This window comes from Camellia sinensis, chromosome 7 (genome assembly GCF_055761805.1).
Source record: "Camellia sinensis isolate YWXY chromosome 7, ASM5576180v1, whole genome shotgun sequence".
Lineage (NCBI taxonomy): Eukaryota > Viridiplantae > Streptophyta > Magnoliopsida > Ericales > Theaceae > Camellia > Camellia sinensis.
Genome location: NC_138967.1, coordinates 177,752,868 through 177,770,053, shown reverse-complemented (window position 1 = coordinate 177,770,053; position 17,186 = coordinate 177,752,868). Strand labels below are relative to the sequence as shown.

The window sequence follows — 17,186 nt, the reverse complement described above, 5'->3', positions numbered from 1 at the left end:
AAATTATAACTAATATTGCAATTAATCATAACTAATATCATAATATGTCATAACAAAATATCACAAAAATCATAACATAGAATGCTTTCATTTGTAGATATACTTTTTTTTTAATATTTTATTGTATGTAATTTAAAGTTGATTTATAGTGGCCTCGTTTGGGAAGTGACTTTTTTAATAGGCTATTTTAGTTTTTGGCTATTTTAAGTAGGCTAAAATTTTTGTGTTTGGGAAGATGATTGGATTTTTTTGTGGTTGGATGTAATGTTTGTAAGAGAAAAAGTGAAATGATTATGGGTTTGATGTGATATTTTGTCTTATTAGCTATTTTAGCCTATTCTGTTTTTTTGTGATTTTTAGCCTAAATTTGGCTATTTTTTTTCTGCCCAAACACCCCCACTGTATAATTGAGATTTGGCTTCATTTGGCTATATGGGTTGAGTTGGATTGGGATTGAGGCCTTATTTGGCAAGTAATAATTTTAGATTAAAAGTTAAAAAGTTATTAAAAAAATCAAAAAATCTATAATCGATATTAAAAAGTTAAAGATTTTATTTTATCTCTATTTTTTGCACATCTTTTTCATAAAAAATCAAAAATTCATTATAAACATACAAGTTTTTTTTACTTTTTATTTTAGCCAAAAAGTTAATAAAATAGTATGTTTTCAAACGAAACCTAAATTATCTACTAAAAAATAAAATACATTAAAAAATTAATAAGATAAAATGTCATATTTAAATTATAATTATTTAATTTTTTTCATAAAAGTCAAAAAAATAAAAAATAGTCCAAACGAACTTTTTAATCACAAATTAAAAAAATTTAAACTCAAAAAAGCCAACTAAATTTTTAGTTGATTTTTTTGAATTGAGACTTTTTTAACTTGATAGTAAAAAGTTTGTTTGGATTCTTTTTTTTGACTTTTATAAAGAAATGAACTGATTATAATTTGAAAGTGATATTTTATTTTATTTATCTATTTAATCTATTTTATTTTTTATGTTTTTTTAATTTCAAAAACCTTTAGCAAAGTGAAGCCTAAAAGAATTTTGGCCAAACAAGAATTTATTTACCAAAAAAAAAAAAAATTAAAAACCCACCCGTTGCAGAGTAAAAGACGAAGCTATTTTTCGTCTTCTGATTCTGACCCTATAATGCTCTTTTGAATTCCGCGCCACCATTTCGGCTTCGTCTCCACTGGTCTGCTCTCTCTCTTCTCCACTAGATTCTGCAGACAAAGGTAACCCTATTCTCTCCAATTCTCTACATACCCTTCACTTGTGTTGTGCATGTGTTTGGTCTCCGAGAAAATTACTGAAAAATTCGGATTCAGTGCTGTATTTTGGTTGTTAGTGGCCGTACTGATGTTTCAAATTTCCATTTACTCTTGCGATTTCACACCGATCAAACCGAGTATACTGCGAACTTGTACTCATCTATCTTGCTTACCCCTTGCTATGTCTTTCACTTTTGTGCATATCTTTTTCTAGGGTTTTTTTCCCTTCTTATTATTATCTAAAACCCTTCACTTCTGTTATTTTATCTCTCCTTGTTACTTCAAACTCCTGAAATTTTCCGAATTCAAGATTAATGAATTCAGCAGATAATTGCATGTTTGGAACTGTCTAACTCCAGTCTGGAGACAAAAAATACAAAGAAAAAAAGGGCTTCTGAGCTGCGTCTAATGATTTTTTTTTTTTTTTTTTTTTTGATGTGTTATTGTAGGTTAATTGAAGTGAAACTTTGTTGGCATGGCTGATTCGTCAAGGTAAAACATGTTCTGTAAATATATGCACACACATTATGTTGTAGACGTTTGCTGTCGAGCTGGCTATTGCCAGGGGGAAAAAAAAAAAAAACACTGCACCCAGTTTAGTCCCCGTTTGATGGGAGTCTGGGAGGAGTAGATTGGGTATAGACCTAACCTTTGGCTATTGCAGAAGAAAACTAATGTTGCACTTCATTTTTTGTGGTCATTTCAACCTCTGAAACATCCCATTTGTTAAATAAACGCTTGCTATTGCGTTAATGTAGTGTGTTATACTTTCGCACATGCAAGTGACATGACTGGAAGCAATTTTTCCTTATCTGGGTTTCTCTGGATAATGAACGGACAGTTGACATCGGGTCAAATATTCTTTTTGGCACATTAAATTAAAAGATTACTGTGGTGTGGCCTTTTAGTGATCTGTGTACTATATGTAGTCCAGTGAATGATAAGTTAGTAGATCTGTCCTATTTTCCCTGCAATAGCTCTTGTACCTCCGTCTCTTATGTATGTCTCTTTTTTCAGTTAGTACATACAAGGGAATGATGCCATGCCATACCAGGAAATTTTTATATGCTTGTTTTTTATCGACCACTTTTGTTTCAGATGGTACCTAGGAAAGAGTTCTTACATCATATGGCATGTTTCATATGTTGCACCAAAAATATTGATTGTCTAAAATAATGAAAAAAAATCAGGGATGATTTCGGAAATACACTTCGAGTACTTGTTGCCACGGACTGCCATCTGGGCTATATGGAGAAGGATGAAATACGTCGGCATGATTCATTTCAGGCATTTGAAGAGATATGCTCAATAGCAGAGCAAAAGCAGGTGATGGATTTTTCTTTTTATTTTTGCTTTGATATGGTGGTAGTATCTTTCATGTGTATTTATATTTCCAATCTTATGTTTTCCTACTGCTAGTTATTCTCATTCTTCTCTGCATGCATCTCCTTGCCCACAGTTGCAGCCCGTAGCTGTTAGATGAAATCCGCCTAAAATGCCTGATTCTATTAATTCTGTGCTTTCCCCTTATTTCTTCTTCATTCCGACAAGCTTGTTCTTATACTCTAGGTGCATGTTCTGATGTACCTAAATCTAAGTTCAATGAGTTTTCTCGGCACGACTTGTTTCATTTGAACAAGCTTGTTCTTATGTTCTTAGTGAGGACAGGTTCTTATGTGTCTAAATCTAAGTTCAATGAGTATGAAGAGCGTTGAAATGATTTCTACTTCATTTTCCAAGCTAATTATACATAGAACTTGCTGATTATCCACACATTGTGAATATTGCATGGTGCTGTACACTGACTCAAACCTGGCACCAGGTGGATTTCTTGCTCCTTGGCGGTGACCTTTTCCACGAGAATAAGCCCTCAAGGTCAACATTAGTGAAAGCCATTGAGATTCTGCGTCGTCATTGTCTTAGCGATCGACCGGTGCAGTTCCAAGTTGTCAGTGACCAGACAATGAACTTTGCAAACTTGTAATGACTTATTTTGCACTTGATAGAATTTTTGCTTACCATTTTTTTTTTTTTGCTCCTTTTATGTCAGGTTGAAATTGATATTCTGATATGGGGTTGCTAAATATTTTTTTGACTTTTTTTTTTTTTTTAATAAATTTTTTAAAATTATTCTCAGACAGTTTCCCAATCTGTTTAACCCTGCCATGCTGTAACTCATGCAAGAATTTCATCATCCCGGATAGAGTGCCTGGATTTATGATTGTGTAACTATTTTATTTAGAGTATATTCCATGGTTACTTTTTTTTCAACTGCTCCATTTGAATTTGGGGAAATTTATAAGCTTAACCCCTCCCCCCTCTGCCCCCATTCTTCCCCTTCCCCTCCCTGGATTTAATTTCTGTATAAACTTGTTTAAAATGTTTTTTAATTTCTTTAGTTCTGTAACTGTTTCAAAAGAAAAAGAACAAGAGAACCCCAAGGGGTTGGCATAATGGCAAGGCCTTGGATCTTGGGGGTGTGCTCCCTCCAAGGTTCAGGGATCAAAACCTCTTAAGTGCTAACAATTCCTTGGGGCAATCGGACTGGGGAAAAATCCATGAATTAACCATGGTGCATTTGTGGGAAACTCCTTGCCGAGGGCCTGTGCACCCTTGGGGATTAGTCGGGCTTTGATCCGGACACCCCGGTGCTAATCCAAAAAAAAAAAGAAAAAGAAAAGAAAAAGAGCAAGAAGCTCGCTACAGTGGAAACAGTATGTGTGTGTGTGTGGGTGCATAGTTGGTATAGTTGTAGACAGTTGTATGTATACGTTTATATCTTTAGGTAAATGTTTGCGTTAGTATATGCACTTATGTTTGTGTGTGAAATTTTGTCAGTCGTGGGAAAAATTTGGAAGGCACTCTTCACTTTGTAATAGAATTTTTGATCTTAACAGGTTTGGTCATGTAAATTATGAGGATCCTCACTTCAATGTTGGCTTGCCGGTGTTCAGTATTCATGGAAATCATGATGATCCTGCTGGAGTGGTATGGATTGTGCAATTTTATGCTGTATATTTGTTTAGATAGATTTTCCATACAATCTATACTATAAGTCATGCTTCTTATCCCTCCACTAAATTATACTTATTCTTAAGCTTCAAGAATTCTTATGTGGTTTAAACTAAAAGCTTCAACTTCTTTCAAACACGGGAGTGAATATCATTACAGTGAATAAGGCAAAACCAGAAACTATTCAAGATTCAGTTTGAAATTTTTAATATTGAAAGCAACAAACCTCAGTGTCCAAGTCCTTGCCATTGTTATCCAATATCAAAAGCAACAAACTTCTTTCAGTTTGAAGTACTTTTTGATCAAAACATGATTTCTGACCTACCATATTGAAAAAGTTTTAGTTGGTTGTTTTCTATTCTTGTGACAGGACAACCTTTCTGCAGTTGATATCCTTTCTGCATGCAATCTTGTGAACTATTTTGGGAAAATGGTTCTTGGAGGTTCTGGTGTCGGGCAGATCACTGTCTATCCCATACTCATCAGGAAGGTCTGTCATTAGATCTCATTAACTAGATGTTCTGGATATCGATCATTTAGTAACTTGTATAGAATGTCTTTCATTTTGAATCGCAGGGTTCAACATCTGTAGCTCTGTATGGCCTTGGAAATATTAGAGATGAACGGCTTAATAGAATGTTTCAGGTATTCATTTGGAATAATTGCTTTTTGGACTGTTTGATTACTGGCAGGACTCACATTTTTTTATTTTTGAAACTTCAGACGCCACATGCTGTACAGTGGATGCGACCTGAAGCTCAAGAAGGCTGTCAAGTAACAGACTGGTTCAACATTCTAGTACTTCATCAGAACAGGTTCTATTTATTTCTCAGATATGGTATTAAATTGTTCATGAAGAGAGAAGTTCTTTGTTTATCTTGAAAATCAATTAACCGTATAGCTTTCAGGTGCTTACATGTTCTTTGATGTAAAACTTCAGAACTTCATGTTTCCAGTTACAGATCTTGCTACTTATGTTATTTGCAGAGTGAAGACAAATCCTAAAAATGCCATAAACGAGCATTTTTTGCCACGGTTCATGGACTTCATTGTGTGGGGGCATGAACATGAATGTCTTATTGACCCTCAGGTGCCAATGATGTAGTTGTTTCTTTATCAGTTGAAGTTCTTTTATGGTATCTTATTGAAGGTCTGTTGTGATCTTAATAGGAAGTTCCAGGTATGGGTTTCCACATTACTCAACCAGGTTCTTCTGTGGCAACATCGCTAATTGATGGAGAATCAAAGCCGAAACATGTACTTCTTTTAGAGATCAAGGTTGGGCAATTTTGACAAGAACCATTCTGGCTATTATTTTATGATTTATATTTTAATCTTGCAATAGCAGTTGCTTTTTTGTCTTCTTCAATTAATTTTATTAGCTACCTCACTGTTCATTTATTGCATATCATTTTTACATAGGGAAATCAATATCGTCCAACCAAGATACCTTTAAACTCAGTGAGGCCTTTTGAATATACTGAGGTAAGTCCAGTGTTGTTTATGCTGATCTCAGAAATAACTTCTGTTGACCTACTCAATGTTCATGATGCAGTTAGTATTAAAGGATGAATCCGACATTGATCCTAATGATCAAAATTCAATTCTTGAACATTTGGACAAAGTGGTAAGCCTTTCTTCTGCTTCTTCTTAACATTTCATCCTTGCATTGGCAAGAAATTTCATAAATCCATTAATGTCTGCCATCTTTTTGCTGCTTATGGTGGCATGTTCTGCTGTCAGTGTTCTATTCTTCGCCATATTTGTATTGCAATACCTTTACCTTGTTTTAGGTCAGAAATCTGATAGACAAGTCTAGCCAAAAGGGTACTAACAGTTCAGAGGTCAAGCTTCCATTAGTCCGAGTAAAGGTAATATTTCCTATTTTTGTTTCAAATGCTACCGTAAATGTGATGTTCACATTTGGCATCTCTGAGTTCTCTGCTTGTTCTCAGCATGTCTGTCTGATGCATTTCCTAATCAGCTGTGCTGTTTGATTTGACAGGTTGATTACTCTGGATTTATGACAATAAATCCACAAAGGTTTGGGCAAAAATATGTGGGGAAGGTATTTTTTTATCATCTAATAATATTGATTAGGAAGAGAAAACTTTTATTTTTCCTTTCTCTTATTTAACTGTTTCTTGATCTTGTAGGTTGCAAATCCCCAGGATATTCTTATATTCTCAAAAGCTTCAAGAAAAGGTCAAAGTGTAGGTATTTTCAGTGCTCTCAACTCTGTTGGCTATTAGATTCTACTTTCTGTTATGGGCTGTTTGGTTCAAGTGGACCATTCAAAGTATGTGTATCTTGTACTTCTGTAGTGGTATGTTTCTTCCTTTAATAAGGCTTGCTTTGCATGTGACACTTTTCTGGTCAAGCACATACTAATTGTCTAAAGGCTTCCCATCTTTTCACTTATTAGGAGTGTTTGGTTTAGCTCTTACATGGTGATGGAATAACATGTGTTTCTTTTTTGGAATGTAGCTAAATTCAATGATTCTGAACGGCTTCGACCGGAAGAATTAAATCAACAAAATATAGAGGCTTTGGTTGCTGAGAATAATTTGGTACTCAATCAAGTTTCATTCTTTTGTTTTTCTTTATTTAATTATTGATAATCAATTCATTTGGTACTTTTCATTACAGTGGAACTCTGGTGTACATGATCATAAATGTGAACAGTTATAGCTTTGAACTATTTCCAGTAGGCAACCATTTTTCCTTCTTTTTTGTTTTTTCTCTTTCTTTTCCGTGAAATATACAGTGACCTCATCAAAGAGGCAGCAAACCTTTATTTGTGGATTTTTTCGCAAATTGTATTTAGGTTCCCAATTATGAATTTTCGCCAGCACCATTATGGGTTTCTGGTTTTGTGAAGATATTTTATTTTTTATTTTACGATCTTTTCAGTTCACTGGATCATATGGAAAGTTGGATGTATAATAATTGGAAATGAGAACAGAGAAGTTCATGAGATCAGAATTCTGAACTAAGATGATATCATATAATACATATATATATTCATTTTAGTTGTGTGCGCTATTGATGGCCAATTTTACAGAAAATGGAGATTCTTCCAGTTAATGATTTGGATGTTGCATTACACAACTTTGTTAACAAGGACGACAAAATGGCTTTCTATTCTTGCTTGCAGTATAATCTTGAAGAAACACGTGTAAGTATTCCATCTTGCTTCTCAAGTTGCTGTGAGAAACGTGTAGGAAGTCTATGATGATATTAACTTACAACAGGCATCTGGCTCGTGAATTATAATGGATAAATATTGCTATGATTTTTTGATTGTTTGTGCATGTATCACATGCCTATAGATATTGAATTTGTTTGCTAATGATTAGATTACTTTTCTGCTTTGCAGAATAAAATTGCTCGGGATGCAGATACTCTGAAGGTTGAAGAGGAAGATCTAATTCTCAAAGTTGGAGAATACTTAGAGGCAAGAAGCTGAATTTTTTTTTTTTTTGGTTGCATAGGAGAAGTCATCCTCTCTTTCTCTCTACACCGAGCTACCTTTTCCCGTTTGACCGCAGCCTTTTTTTATTTACATCTTTTCAGATTTTGTATGCATTTATACAATTTTTCCCCCCTCTGCCCTAATGTTACTTTGGCATCACATGGGCATTTTGTGAGGAAGGGCTGCATAGGCGCCCCAACCGTGCAAGAGTTATCTGTAATAGTGACAGTGGATATTTGCAGGAACGTGTGAAGGCAAGGTCAGTGCGTTCTAAGGAACCTGCACAGTTCACTTCTAGTGCACAGTCCTTAGAGGTAATTCTTCCACCTTTATCCTGCTGTGCAGAACTTGCACGGGTGATCTCTGTGCCAGTGGCAAATTTCCATCCATTATATTTGGTTGTCCCACAAGTAGACATGTATCTATATTGAGAATGCTTATTTTTTATTATATCCAGGACATTATGAGTAAAAGTGCTGGAGGAATTGGAAGTGCGGTTTCCTTCAGTGATGATGAGGATACTGCTCCATTCTCAAGTTCGAAGTCTACTGCTAGAGGCAAGAAAGGTTCATCGGTACCTTTCAGGTCCTCCCATGATACTCCAGAAGTGGGTAAGACTTCTTCGAGAGGAAGAGGAAGAGGCAGGGGCAGAGGTAGGGGTTCTAGCAACTTAAAGCAGACAACTCTTGATGCAGCCATTGGGTTCCGCCAATCACAGAGGTTAACTATGTTTCTATCACGTTCCCAATATTTTTGTTGCTTGCTCATTGTGGATATAAATTGAAAAACACGGCTTTATCTTTGCTGAATAGATCCCTTTTGTTCCTCTGGGAGCTCTTCATGATGGTATAATTACTTGTCACCATACAAGTTTTATACACCATATTATGATGGATAAAAGTCAGAACACTTCTATATGTAGTTTTAATCCAAATTCAACACCAGAGATCTCAAATGGTTTCAACATATGATTTAAGCAATGGAATCTAATCATTTTTGCATCCATTTAATCAAGTTCTGTTTTACATGGACTCGTTGGTTTAGGGCAAAGTACCCGTGTCGACATGACACGACATGGGTGTGGGTGTCAGATCTGTGTCAGACTCGGCATGGTTTTCTCGGACACGGCTAACATGAGAGGAGTGAAGAAGGATTATTGAGAAACTTACAAGTTACAGTGGAGAAGGAAGAGAATCTAGTAAAGGAAGCGATCGCCATTGCCATCTCGATCTTTTATTCTCACTAGCGATCTCAATCTCTCTTCTTCTCTTTGTCGGTCTCTCAGTCTTCTTCTCGCTATCGATTGATCTTCTTCTCTCTGTCGATCGATCTTCTTCTCTCTCTCTCTCTCTCTCTCTCTCAATCTTCCTCTCGTTGGCTGTCTCTCTGTCTGTGTCTATCCATCTTCTACTCTCTCTCTCTCTCTCATTTTCTCTCTTCTTCACTTCTCTTTTTCTGACTCTACTTATCTCATTTATAACACACACACATATATATAATATCATTTAAAACAAAAGTTTATATACATAAATTTAAAATATTTTTATTAAATATTTTATTTCTTATTTGTATGATATGTAAGACCTACAAAATATGATAATGCCAATAAAAAATAAAATATTAAGAATTTCTAGTATTACTCATATAAATAATGTATATACATTCTATTTTTTAATTTTATATTGTGATTTTTTTATATTTATATACAAAATAAATAAAAAATTATTATATTTATATAGAATTCATTTATATCTATGTCTTCTACGATAAAATTTAATGGTAATAAAGAAAAATTATTATATTTATATACAAAACTAAATACAAAAATATTTTTTTATTTGGGGTTGATTTGGGAACGTAAAAAATTAGTAAAAATATTTAAAAGACTATTAATATTTCATATGCCGTGTTCCCGCATCCATATATATTTTTTGGATACTTTTTAGCCAAGTCCTTGTATCCTTATTTTTATGAATTGGCGAATTTGACACCTAAACACATACCCGTATCCGACACCTGCACCCGAGTCTGTGTAACATAGATCAAGTTTTCTGATTTCCAATCTGATCTTTTACGAATACAACATAATTGTGTCCACACTTTTGTGTTTTTGTCAGCATTAGCTTTAGCGCTGTTTAAACAGTATTAAGCACCAATTTTCCATATTATGGATTAGATAACTAATAGATCCACATTTCTGCCAAGTACTTGAGTAATAAGCTGCAGAAAGATTATGCTTATTCATGATTTGCTAGAGAGAGAATCTAAACAATTTATATAGTATAGACTACTAAAATTTGTACTTGAAGAGAGGTGTTAACGCATTTGTCTTTTTTTCTATGAGACTGCTAATGTTTATTACAAGAAAGCAAAGGTAATTACCACTCCCTCTCAGCCACTCTCCTCATCATGTGTAACTTTGCTAATGCAGATCTGCATCAGCTGCTGCAACAGCATCAGTTCAAAGTATCGCTGATGATGAGGATAATGTGGATTCTGGTTCAAGTGATGAAGCAGCGAAAAATGCATTAGATGAGGTCAATGACAGTTCGGTATGGATGCTTGTTTTAATTATTTTGTTTCATGCACCAAGTTGGCTGTATGAGTTAACACTACAAACACATGTTAGAATTGAACTAATGAAAATACTCAATGCTCAAATGTGCATTTCGCAGTCCTCTTTTTGTACTTCCATGCATCAGTTTGTGTCTACTATAGTTGAACCACTTACATACTAATCCGTGCACGCACCTCTTTTACCCTTCAGTCTGGTATCCAAAAAGTAGGGTGAACAAGAGAGAATGAGAATTACTTCTGTTATCTTCGTAGTAATCAAATCAATTAAATGTGTAACATGCACACTTTGGTCTAGTCACCTTTTGGTACACCATCTTTTGTATCACAGTTGTTTTGCTTTGAGGTAGCCTTGTTCATGCTAAAAGCCTCTGTTGGACATGAACACTTGTCTCAATATACTTGCTACACTTACTAAGTCAAATATTTTATTTTTACTCTTTAAGGACAATGATGGAAGTGTTCGAGGCAAAGGACGCAAAAGAGCTGCTCCAAGGGGAAGGGGTAGAGGTTCTACAACATCTAAGCGGGGAAGAAAGTCAGATAATACTTCATCTTCTATTCATAAAATGCTCGCAAGCAAGGATGATGAAGATGATGATGATGATGATGACATGCCAAGGAGAGTAAACAAGTCTCAAACACGGGTAGGTGATTTTTTTTTTAATTTTTTTTTTATAACAAATATGTTTCTTCTTGTACATGTTCTCTCTAAAGAAATTTTACTGAATGTACATTATAAAAATGGCTTATATTAATGCTGCTTTATAAATGAAGAACGGAAGTTCCCACATTTTTAAGACTTATCTCAGAAATTGATTTGTTTTTCTTCTTTCTCTGCTGCTACCAACTTTAGCTTGAAAAGCGTACTGCTTTTGTGACGTATGATGTTACTAATAAACTGTCAATAGTAGTAACCTCGTCACTTATGGTTTCATATTGTGAACTGTTATTAGAATGTACTATCTGGAATAGAAATAAATGACTTACCATTTTCTGAGATGATCATATACACATATTGATATGCTTCTTAACTATTGTTTTGTAATTATCATTGCTGGTTATTTTCCGATTGATTTTTCTGAGCCTCCCTAGTCATGTGCCAGCACCAGAATGAGGAAAAAAGAACCTGCAAGTCTAGTGTCACTGTTGAAATTAAAATGAATGAAAGACAAATTCAATGATGATGTTGATGTTGATTTTGCACCTCGAAAATATTAACATGTAGTTTCATGTCCTCTTTAAATTTCTGTTTGGAAAGTGGGATTTTTTTACTTGCAAAATATTTGAAGTTTGACTCGCATGACTACTATTTCTGTGTAGGTAACAAGGAATTATGGTGCTTTAAGAAGGTAACCACCCTGGCGGTTTCATGTTCCTTTTGCATGGTTTTGTATGGATTATAGCGCTTCTGAGGAGTCATTTTCTTTGCGTTTTCTGTGTGATAAGAACAGTATATTGATGTATGTATTTTAGGACTGGGAACAATTTTGTTAAGCATCGATTTATAACATCTGTACACATTTCTCACCAGAGAAACTTGTAAAGAAATAATGTTAATGGCCTGATTGTCTACATTTTTTTCCAGTGATTTGATGCCTTATTACTTAATGGCAATGCTATGATATTGAGGTTGGTGGATTTGTTATTATGCACTTGCTATGATCAAGTACATGCAGGAGGTAATCATTTTTACAATGGAGATCTGTTAGTTTGATAATGCAATACTGGAGCCGGCTCGGAACATGTTTCCTCTGCGATGCACTTTCTCTTGTTGCTCCGTTCACATTCACATTGCCCTAGGAAAGAAAAGAAAAAAAAAATTGCAGTAATTTAGTTGAAATGTGTGAAGAGGCTGTCCGATTTAGTTATCAACAATGATAGAGATCACTAATTTTGGAGCTCTAAAAGACCACTAATGATATGACACTCAATAAAAAAAGAAAAAAAATACAACACTAAGGCCAAAACATCAAAATTATTCTTGGTGGGGCCTACTGCCACATCATTAGTGATAGTACTAATTAGTGCTCTCACTCATTTTTCTTTAGTTATTGTAAGAATGCCTGAAAGATTGGGGTTAGTTTCCACCGGTGACTACTTATTACTTTGAATTGTGTTGCTAAACTTCAAGTATTCACTAGCTACTCACGTTTGACTAGTTAAAAATTTATTTTATTGGGTTATATATCATGCAGACAAATTATGACTTGTATTTGGCTCATTTAAAGTTTATTTGGGATTATGTAGACATAATAAAATTTTGTTAAGTTTTTAAACTTGGTTTGATAAGTTTTAACTCACTACAAAATTATATTTAAAAAATGAAGTTACTCGAGTTAGCATTGATTAAAATTTGTTTGAAAAATAAACAATACAAGTTTGAATGCATTTTTTAAGTTCATTAAAGCTTTAAAATAAACTAAGCTTGAACAATATGGACTTGAGTTACAACAAATTACTTCAAACTTAACATAATTTTTGTTTTTGTTTTTTAAATTTTGTGGAGGGATTTTTTTTAAGGAAAATGAGTTGGACCCCTCCCAAGGAGGCACTCTCTTTGATCTCCTCTCTCTCTGATTGGTCAGTTTCTTTTTTTTTTTTTTTTTTTTCCTTCTCCTCTAATCACTACCCGCCATGTGTGTGTGGGGTGGTGGGGGTGATGATTAGAGGGAGTCTCAATCACTTTCCTTTTTTAATTAGATCTTCCTGACTATTTGAGCATGGATTTGATCATTTCTTTGGGAGAACACTAACAAATTTTTATTCTTTGAAAGAGATAATGAGTATTGCTGGAGATCAGCAACTATAAGACACTGATTCTAATTTTAAAAAATAAAAAATAAAAAACAAAGTTGTAAAATGTTAAAAAAGTAAAAAAATACTACACTTCTAGTTTGATTTTTTAAAATTACGTTTTAACTGAAGCTAGCACAAGACCCAAAAAAAAATTAAAATTAAAAAATCAAGTCACCAAAAGAAAAGTGATAAATCGGAATATGCAAAGTACTTGATTAGACTAATTATTTTGAATGGAGAATGGATAGTTTGAGCTTTATACAAAAAGAGGAACTATGGCCAGTGAAACTGTGAAGGAAAAAGAAACTCAACAAATTCAGAATTTAAACACAACCCTATCTCTAATAGAAACAGTGTGGAGGAAAATGTATCTCTAGATCACATAAAGTTGGAGACTAACAACCAAAATTTACTCCAACTTCACTAAGTGTATGCCATATAGCTGCTCTGCTCTCTTACCGAAAGTGCACCTTCTGAATTACATTTGTCAAACTTTTCCCTTCGCTTCGGCCACTGATTTTTCCCTGTTCACAGTAAGATATAATACAAGATCCCAAGTGCAACAGAATAATAATGCAAAACTCTCTGGATGAATTAAAAATAGTGTTGGATTATTTGTCAATAACATGATCAATATCATATCTGTGATAAAGTTGTTTGCACTGGAAGATAATTTGAAGACGACTTTTTCGCTAAAAGTGAAAGGAAAACATGTAAAATTGAAAAATGGTGCATTACAAAAGGCTCTATTTATTAAAATCCCATATATATATATATATGATGAATAATGAATGTCCTTTTATTTTATTTATTTTTGGCTAAGCAACAAGAATAGGGACTTAAAAATCTTCCAATAGTAACTCTCCCCAACCCATTCCAAGCTCTCATAGTTTCTGTGTTAGTGAAACAAAATCAAATGTAATGAATGCAACTTCACGAGGTGAAAAATAAGGACTATTTGGTTGAGTCAATATCAAAGAATTATATTCCTAAGTTATATATTCAGCTGGCATGGCCATTTCTCACCCTTTCATTTTATTTTAATGTTTAATAAGTCGTGGAATTCTGTAATTGTGTTCTTCAAATACATGTATATATATATATATATGGTTCTTTGGCTCTGATTTTTCTTGTTTAAATAAAAATGTTTGTGGACTTAATATGCCAAGTGTTTAGTCTGCTGAACTTATTCAGGATTGAAAACTAAGTAGCAGCTTGAAGGTGAATAGATGGATTAAGTAAATTATATCGAAAACAAGACATGAGAGATCAATTAACTGACAATTGATATACCTTTGGAACAATACTCTTTTGCTTTGTCACTTTCTGAACCTGCTGAAAAGTGCCTCCAGCTCCGGTGTTGGATCTCTGACTCGTAACATTCTCTTTACCATTTCCGAGTCTATTATACATGTTGACTCCCACTTTGTCATTTGCTTTTGTAGCACCAGTCACAGAATCTTGTGCATTGACTCTATGTAGCCTCATGGCTTTAGAATGCACAACCTTGTTAACCTAAAAATTTTATGCACAATTCAGGTGACTAACGATGATTCTGGTGTCAAATTCAAGATTCATTCATTGCGATTATCAAACCAGAATCCAAATAATTAGCAAGGAAAATTTTTAATGATATGATATCAGCCTGCTTTGGGAACTTATTATTTTAGCCAAAAAGTTACTACCAAAAAGTCAACTATTCTCTCTACTTTTTTGTACTTTTTTTTTATAATAAAAAGTCAAAAGGCCAATAAAATAATCAATTCCCAAAACAAGAAGAATGAATTTGAGTAGGGTATTTCGCAAATCACATTTATCATTGAGAAGTAACTAACTCAAATGAGAAATTTTCTCGACATTCATGATATTTGCCACTAATCCCAAAGTTTAGAATTGCATATAGTAAAATTGTACCATGTTTGCTCATATGTAAGTCAACAGTAATTCAAGATTTCTTCAAGATTTTGCACAAGTTTGGTGTCATTAATCAAAATGTTGCAGCTTCTCACCTTTGATTTTGCAGTTTCCAGGTGGGCTGACTTTGCAGCAGCAATGGTTTTACTTCCACATCCAGATTTAAAAGTCAAATCCCGAGTCTTAGCAGTAGATTCCTTGGACATATTTGACCTTTTTACTTTGTCGCAGTTTGCTTGAGGCGCTTTCATGGCATTTCGATTATTATCAGGTGTTATATCTTTGTTCAGTGATGCACGAAGTGTCGTGTTCTTAACATCATAACCGGGGTGTGAAGAGGAGCCCACACTGGATTTTCCTGAGGAAGATTTACGCCCTTCTAATTGCCTCCCACCAACTATTTCAACCCTCAATGCTTGTCTTGTAACACAACTTTTTCTAAGAGTAACCACCTTTAGAGATGACAAAAGCCCACTCGTGTGACTAATTGTTTGACTAGATACATCCAACAAATTCCGATGTTGTTGCTCACCACTTTCAGATGTAATCGTGCTTGCTGATTTGCTCTCAACTTCCTTAATTGCTGCAGGACTCGAACCGGTTTTTGAATCCCCAAAATTTGATGATGGTTTTGGATAGCTGCAAACTGAATTTACTTTTGATCTAGCATTTCCTTTTCGATTTCCACTGCTTGGTTTGGGTTTTATTTTCTCATTGGAATTCAACCGTGAAGATTTACTGATTAAATTCTTGATTGGGTGATGCTTATTTGATGCAATGCCACAACAATTGCTCTGTCCCCAATCCTTGATTCTGTAGCTTTTGCCTCTTGATCTTGAGACCGCGTGTGGAAGCTTTGGAGAAGATGTTTTGTTTGCATTCCCCTCGCCAACACGAGAAAAGGCAGAAGTTAATTGTCGGGAAGAACTTTGATGGAACCTGAATGCCATACATTTAGTCATTCTCATTTAATTGACCACAATTAGAAAACTCCCCCAAAAAATTTACAATACAGCAAAGGTGAAGTACTTACAAATGACTTATTTTGAACCAGTTATCATCACTGCAATGTAACAGGAGAAGATTACACTTGCATTCAAGATGTGGAATCTTACTATTGACTTACAAGCTACAACTTCACAAGAACACATGGAGGAACCATTTTTAGAACCAGTTGTAAAGAAACTCACTTGTCTTTGTAACCAGACGCAGCTTCTAGATCGAGATCTACCCACATGGGAGCTTCGATTTCATCCTGTATATGTGAAAATCAGCAGTAATGTAACACAAGACTCTCTGGGAAATTAATACAAACACAAAAGACGCATTTTAGATTCTCACAATTATTGGATTCAAAACAAGATAAAATGCAAATCAGACATGATGAATATTAAAGCAAAAAGGAAGAGAGATGAAGAAGAAAAAAACAATTCATTAAAGGTTGGAAAAGAAAGGGGGAAAAGGGGATCAATAGTATGAGATTAAAGAAAGAAAAAAAAAAGATTCAAAGCAATAATTGATCCCAAGTAGATCAAAACCCAGCTTTAAACATGAACCAAAACCGGCCAAGATCAAGAATCCATAACATATTGAAGTGAATATACCATTCCCAGATAAAAAATTAACCAATCAAGTGAAAAAAAAAAAAAAAAACCCATAAATTTTTTTCTTCAAAATCATAAGAGACACTAGTGAGTTCAATCATTTCCAAGATTTAAACCAACCAATAATCAATGTGGGTTGAGATTAGCGAATCAACAAGTAAACCACGAAGAAAATGAAGAACTAGAAATTACCAGAAAAGCCCAGTGATCGACTGGTTCAACAACGCTCGTCCTGGGAGGAGCAACTACAGCATCTCTGTTTTCGGCGATTTCTGGGTCTTCTTTACCCATTGAAAGATAGGGTTTATTAGTTTTTCTTGAAACCATTTCAGACAAAAACAGACTTCAAAGACAAAATCGATGGGCAGAGTTAGAAACGATTATTGATAGATCGATTGAGGGGGTTTGAAGAGCAGCTCTCGAAATCGATCTGCTTCATTGCATTGGATTTTCTCTCGAAACAAACAGGGTAAGCAGAGTTTATTTGACCGTTGAGAAGAATTCAAAAAGTTGGTTGTAATAACAATTA

The 17,186-nt window shown here is 34.4% G+C and overlaps 2 protein-coding genes across 3 annotated transcripts; one reads left to right on the top strand and one right to left on the bottom strand.

Annotated features, from left to right (window-relative positions):
* Positions 1 to 1,058: 1,058 nt before the first annotated feature.
* On the top strand, positions 1,059 to 11,927 carry MRE11 (DNA repair and meiosis protein (Mre11)). The gene is made up of 23 exons (XM_028206008.2): positions 1,059 to 1,243; positions 1,729 to 1,771; positions 2,470 to 2,605; positions 3,102 to 3,259; positions 4,177 to 4,267; positions 4,662 to 4,781; positions 4,868 to 4,936; positions 5,015 to 5,106; positions 5,279 to 5,381; positions 5,462 to 5,569; positions 5,714 to 5,776; positions 5,847 to 5,918; positions 6,085 to 6,162; positions 6,297 to 6,359; positions 6,448 to 6,508; positions 6,779 to 6,861; positions 7,356 to 7,469; positions 7,671 to 7,748; positions 8,009 to 8,080; positions 8,224 to 8,486; positions 10,198 to 10,318; positions 10,787 to 10,987; positions 11,664 to 11,927. The coding sequence occupies exons 2-23, from the start codon at positions 1,755 to 1,757 to the stop codon at positions 11,694 to 11,696; spliced, it is 2,196 nt and encodes a 731-aa protein (XP_028061809.2). The 5' UTR covers positions 1,059 to 1,243; positions 1,729 to 1,754; the 3' UTR covers positions 11,697 to 11,927.
* A 1,401-nt stretch (positions 11,928 to 13,328) lies between these two features.
* LOC114265240 (uncharacterized) lies at positions 13,329 to 17,173 on the bottom strand. Of its 2 annotated transcripts, none has more exons than XM_082879951.1 (6): positions 16,850 to 17,173; positions 16,244 to 16,308; positions 16,087 to 16,116; positions 15,149 to 15,992; positions 14,433 to 14,654; positions 13,329 to 13,663 (listed from the first exon to the last, which is right to left on the bottom strand). In XM_082879951.1, the coding sequence occupies exons 1-6, from the start codon at positions 16,982 to 16,984 to the stop codon at positions 13,595 to 13,597; spliced, it is 1,365 nt and encodes a 454-aa protein (XP_082736077.1). In that variant the 5' UTR covers positions 16,985 to 17,173; the 3' UTR covers positions 13,329 to 13,594. The 2 variants fall into 2 exon arrangements, with proteins under 2 accessions (XP_082736077.1, XP_082736078.1); XM_082879952.1 differs by having other exon boundaries at positions 16,244 to 16,349; positions 16,850 to 16,982.
* Positions 17,174 to 17,186: the final 13 nt, after the last annotated feature.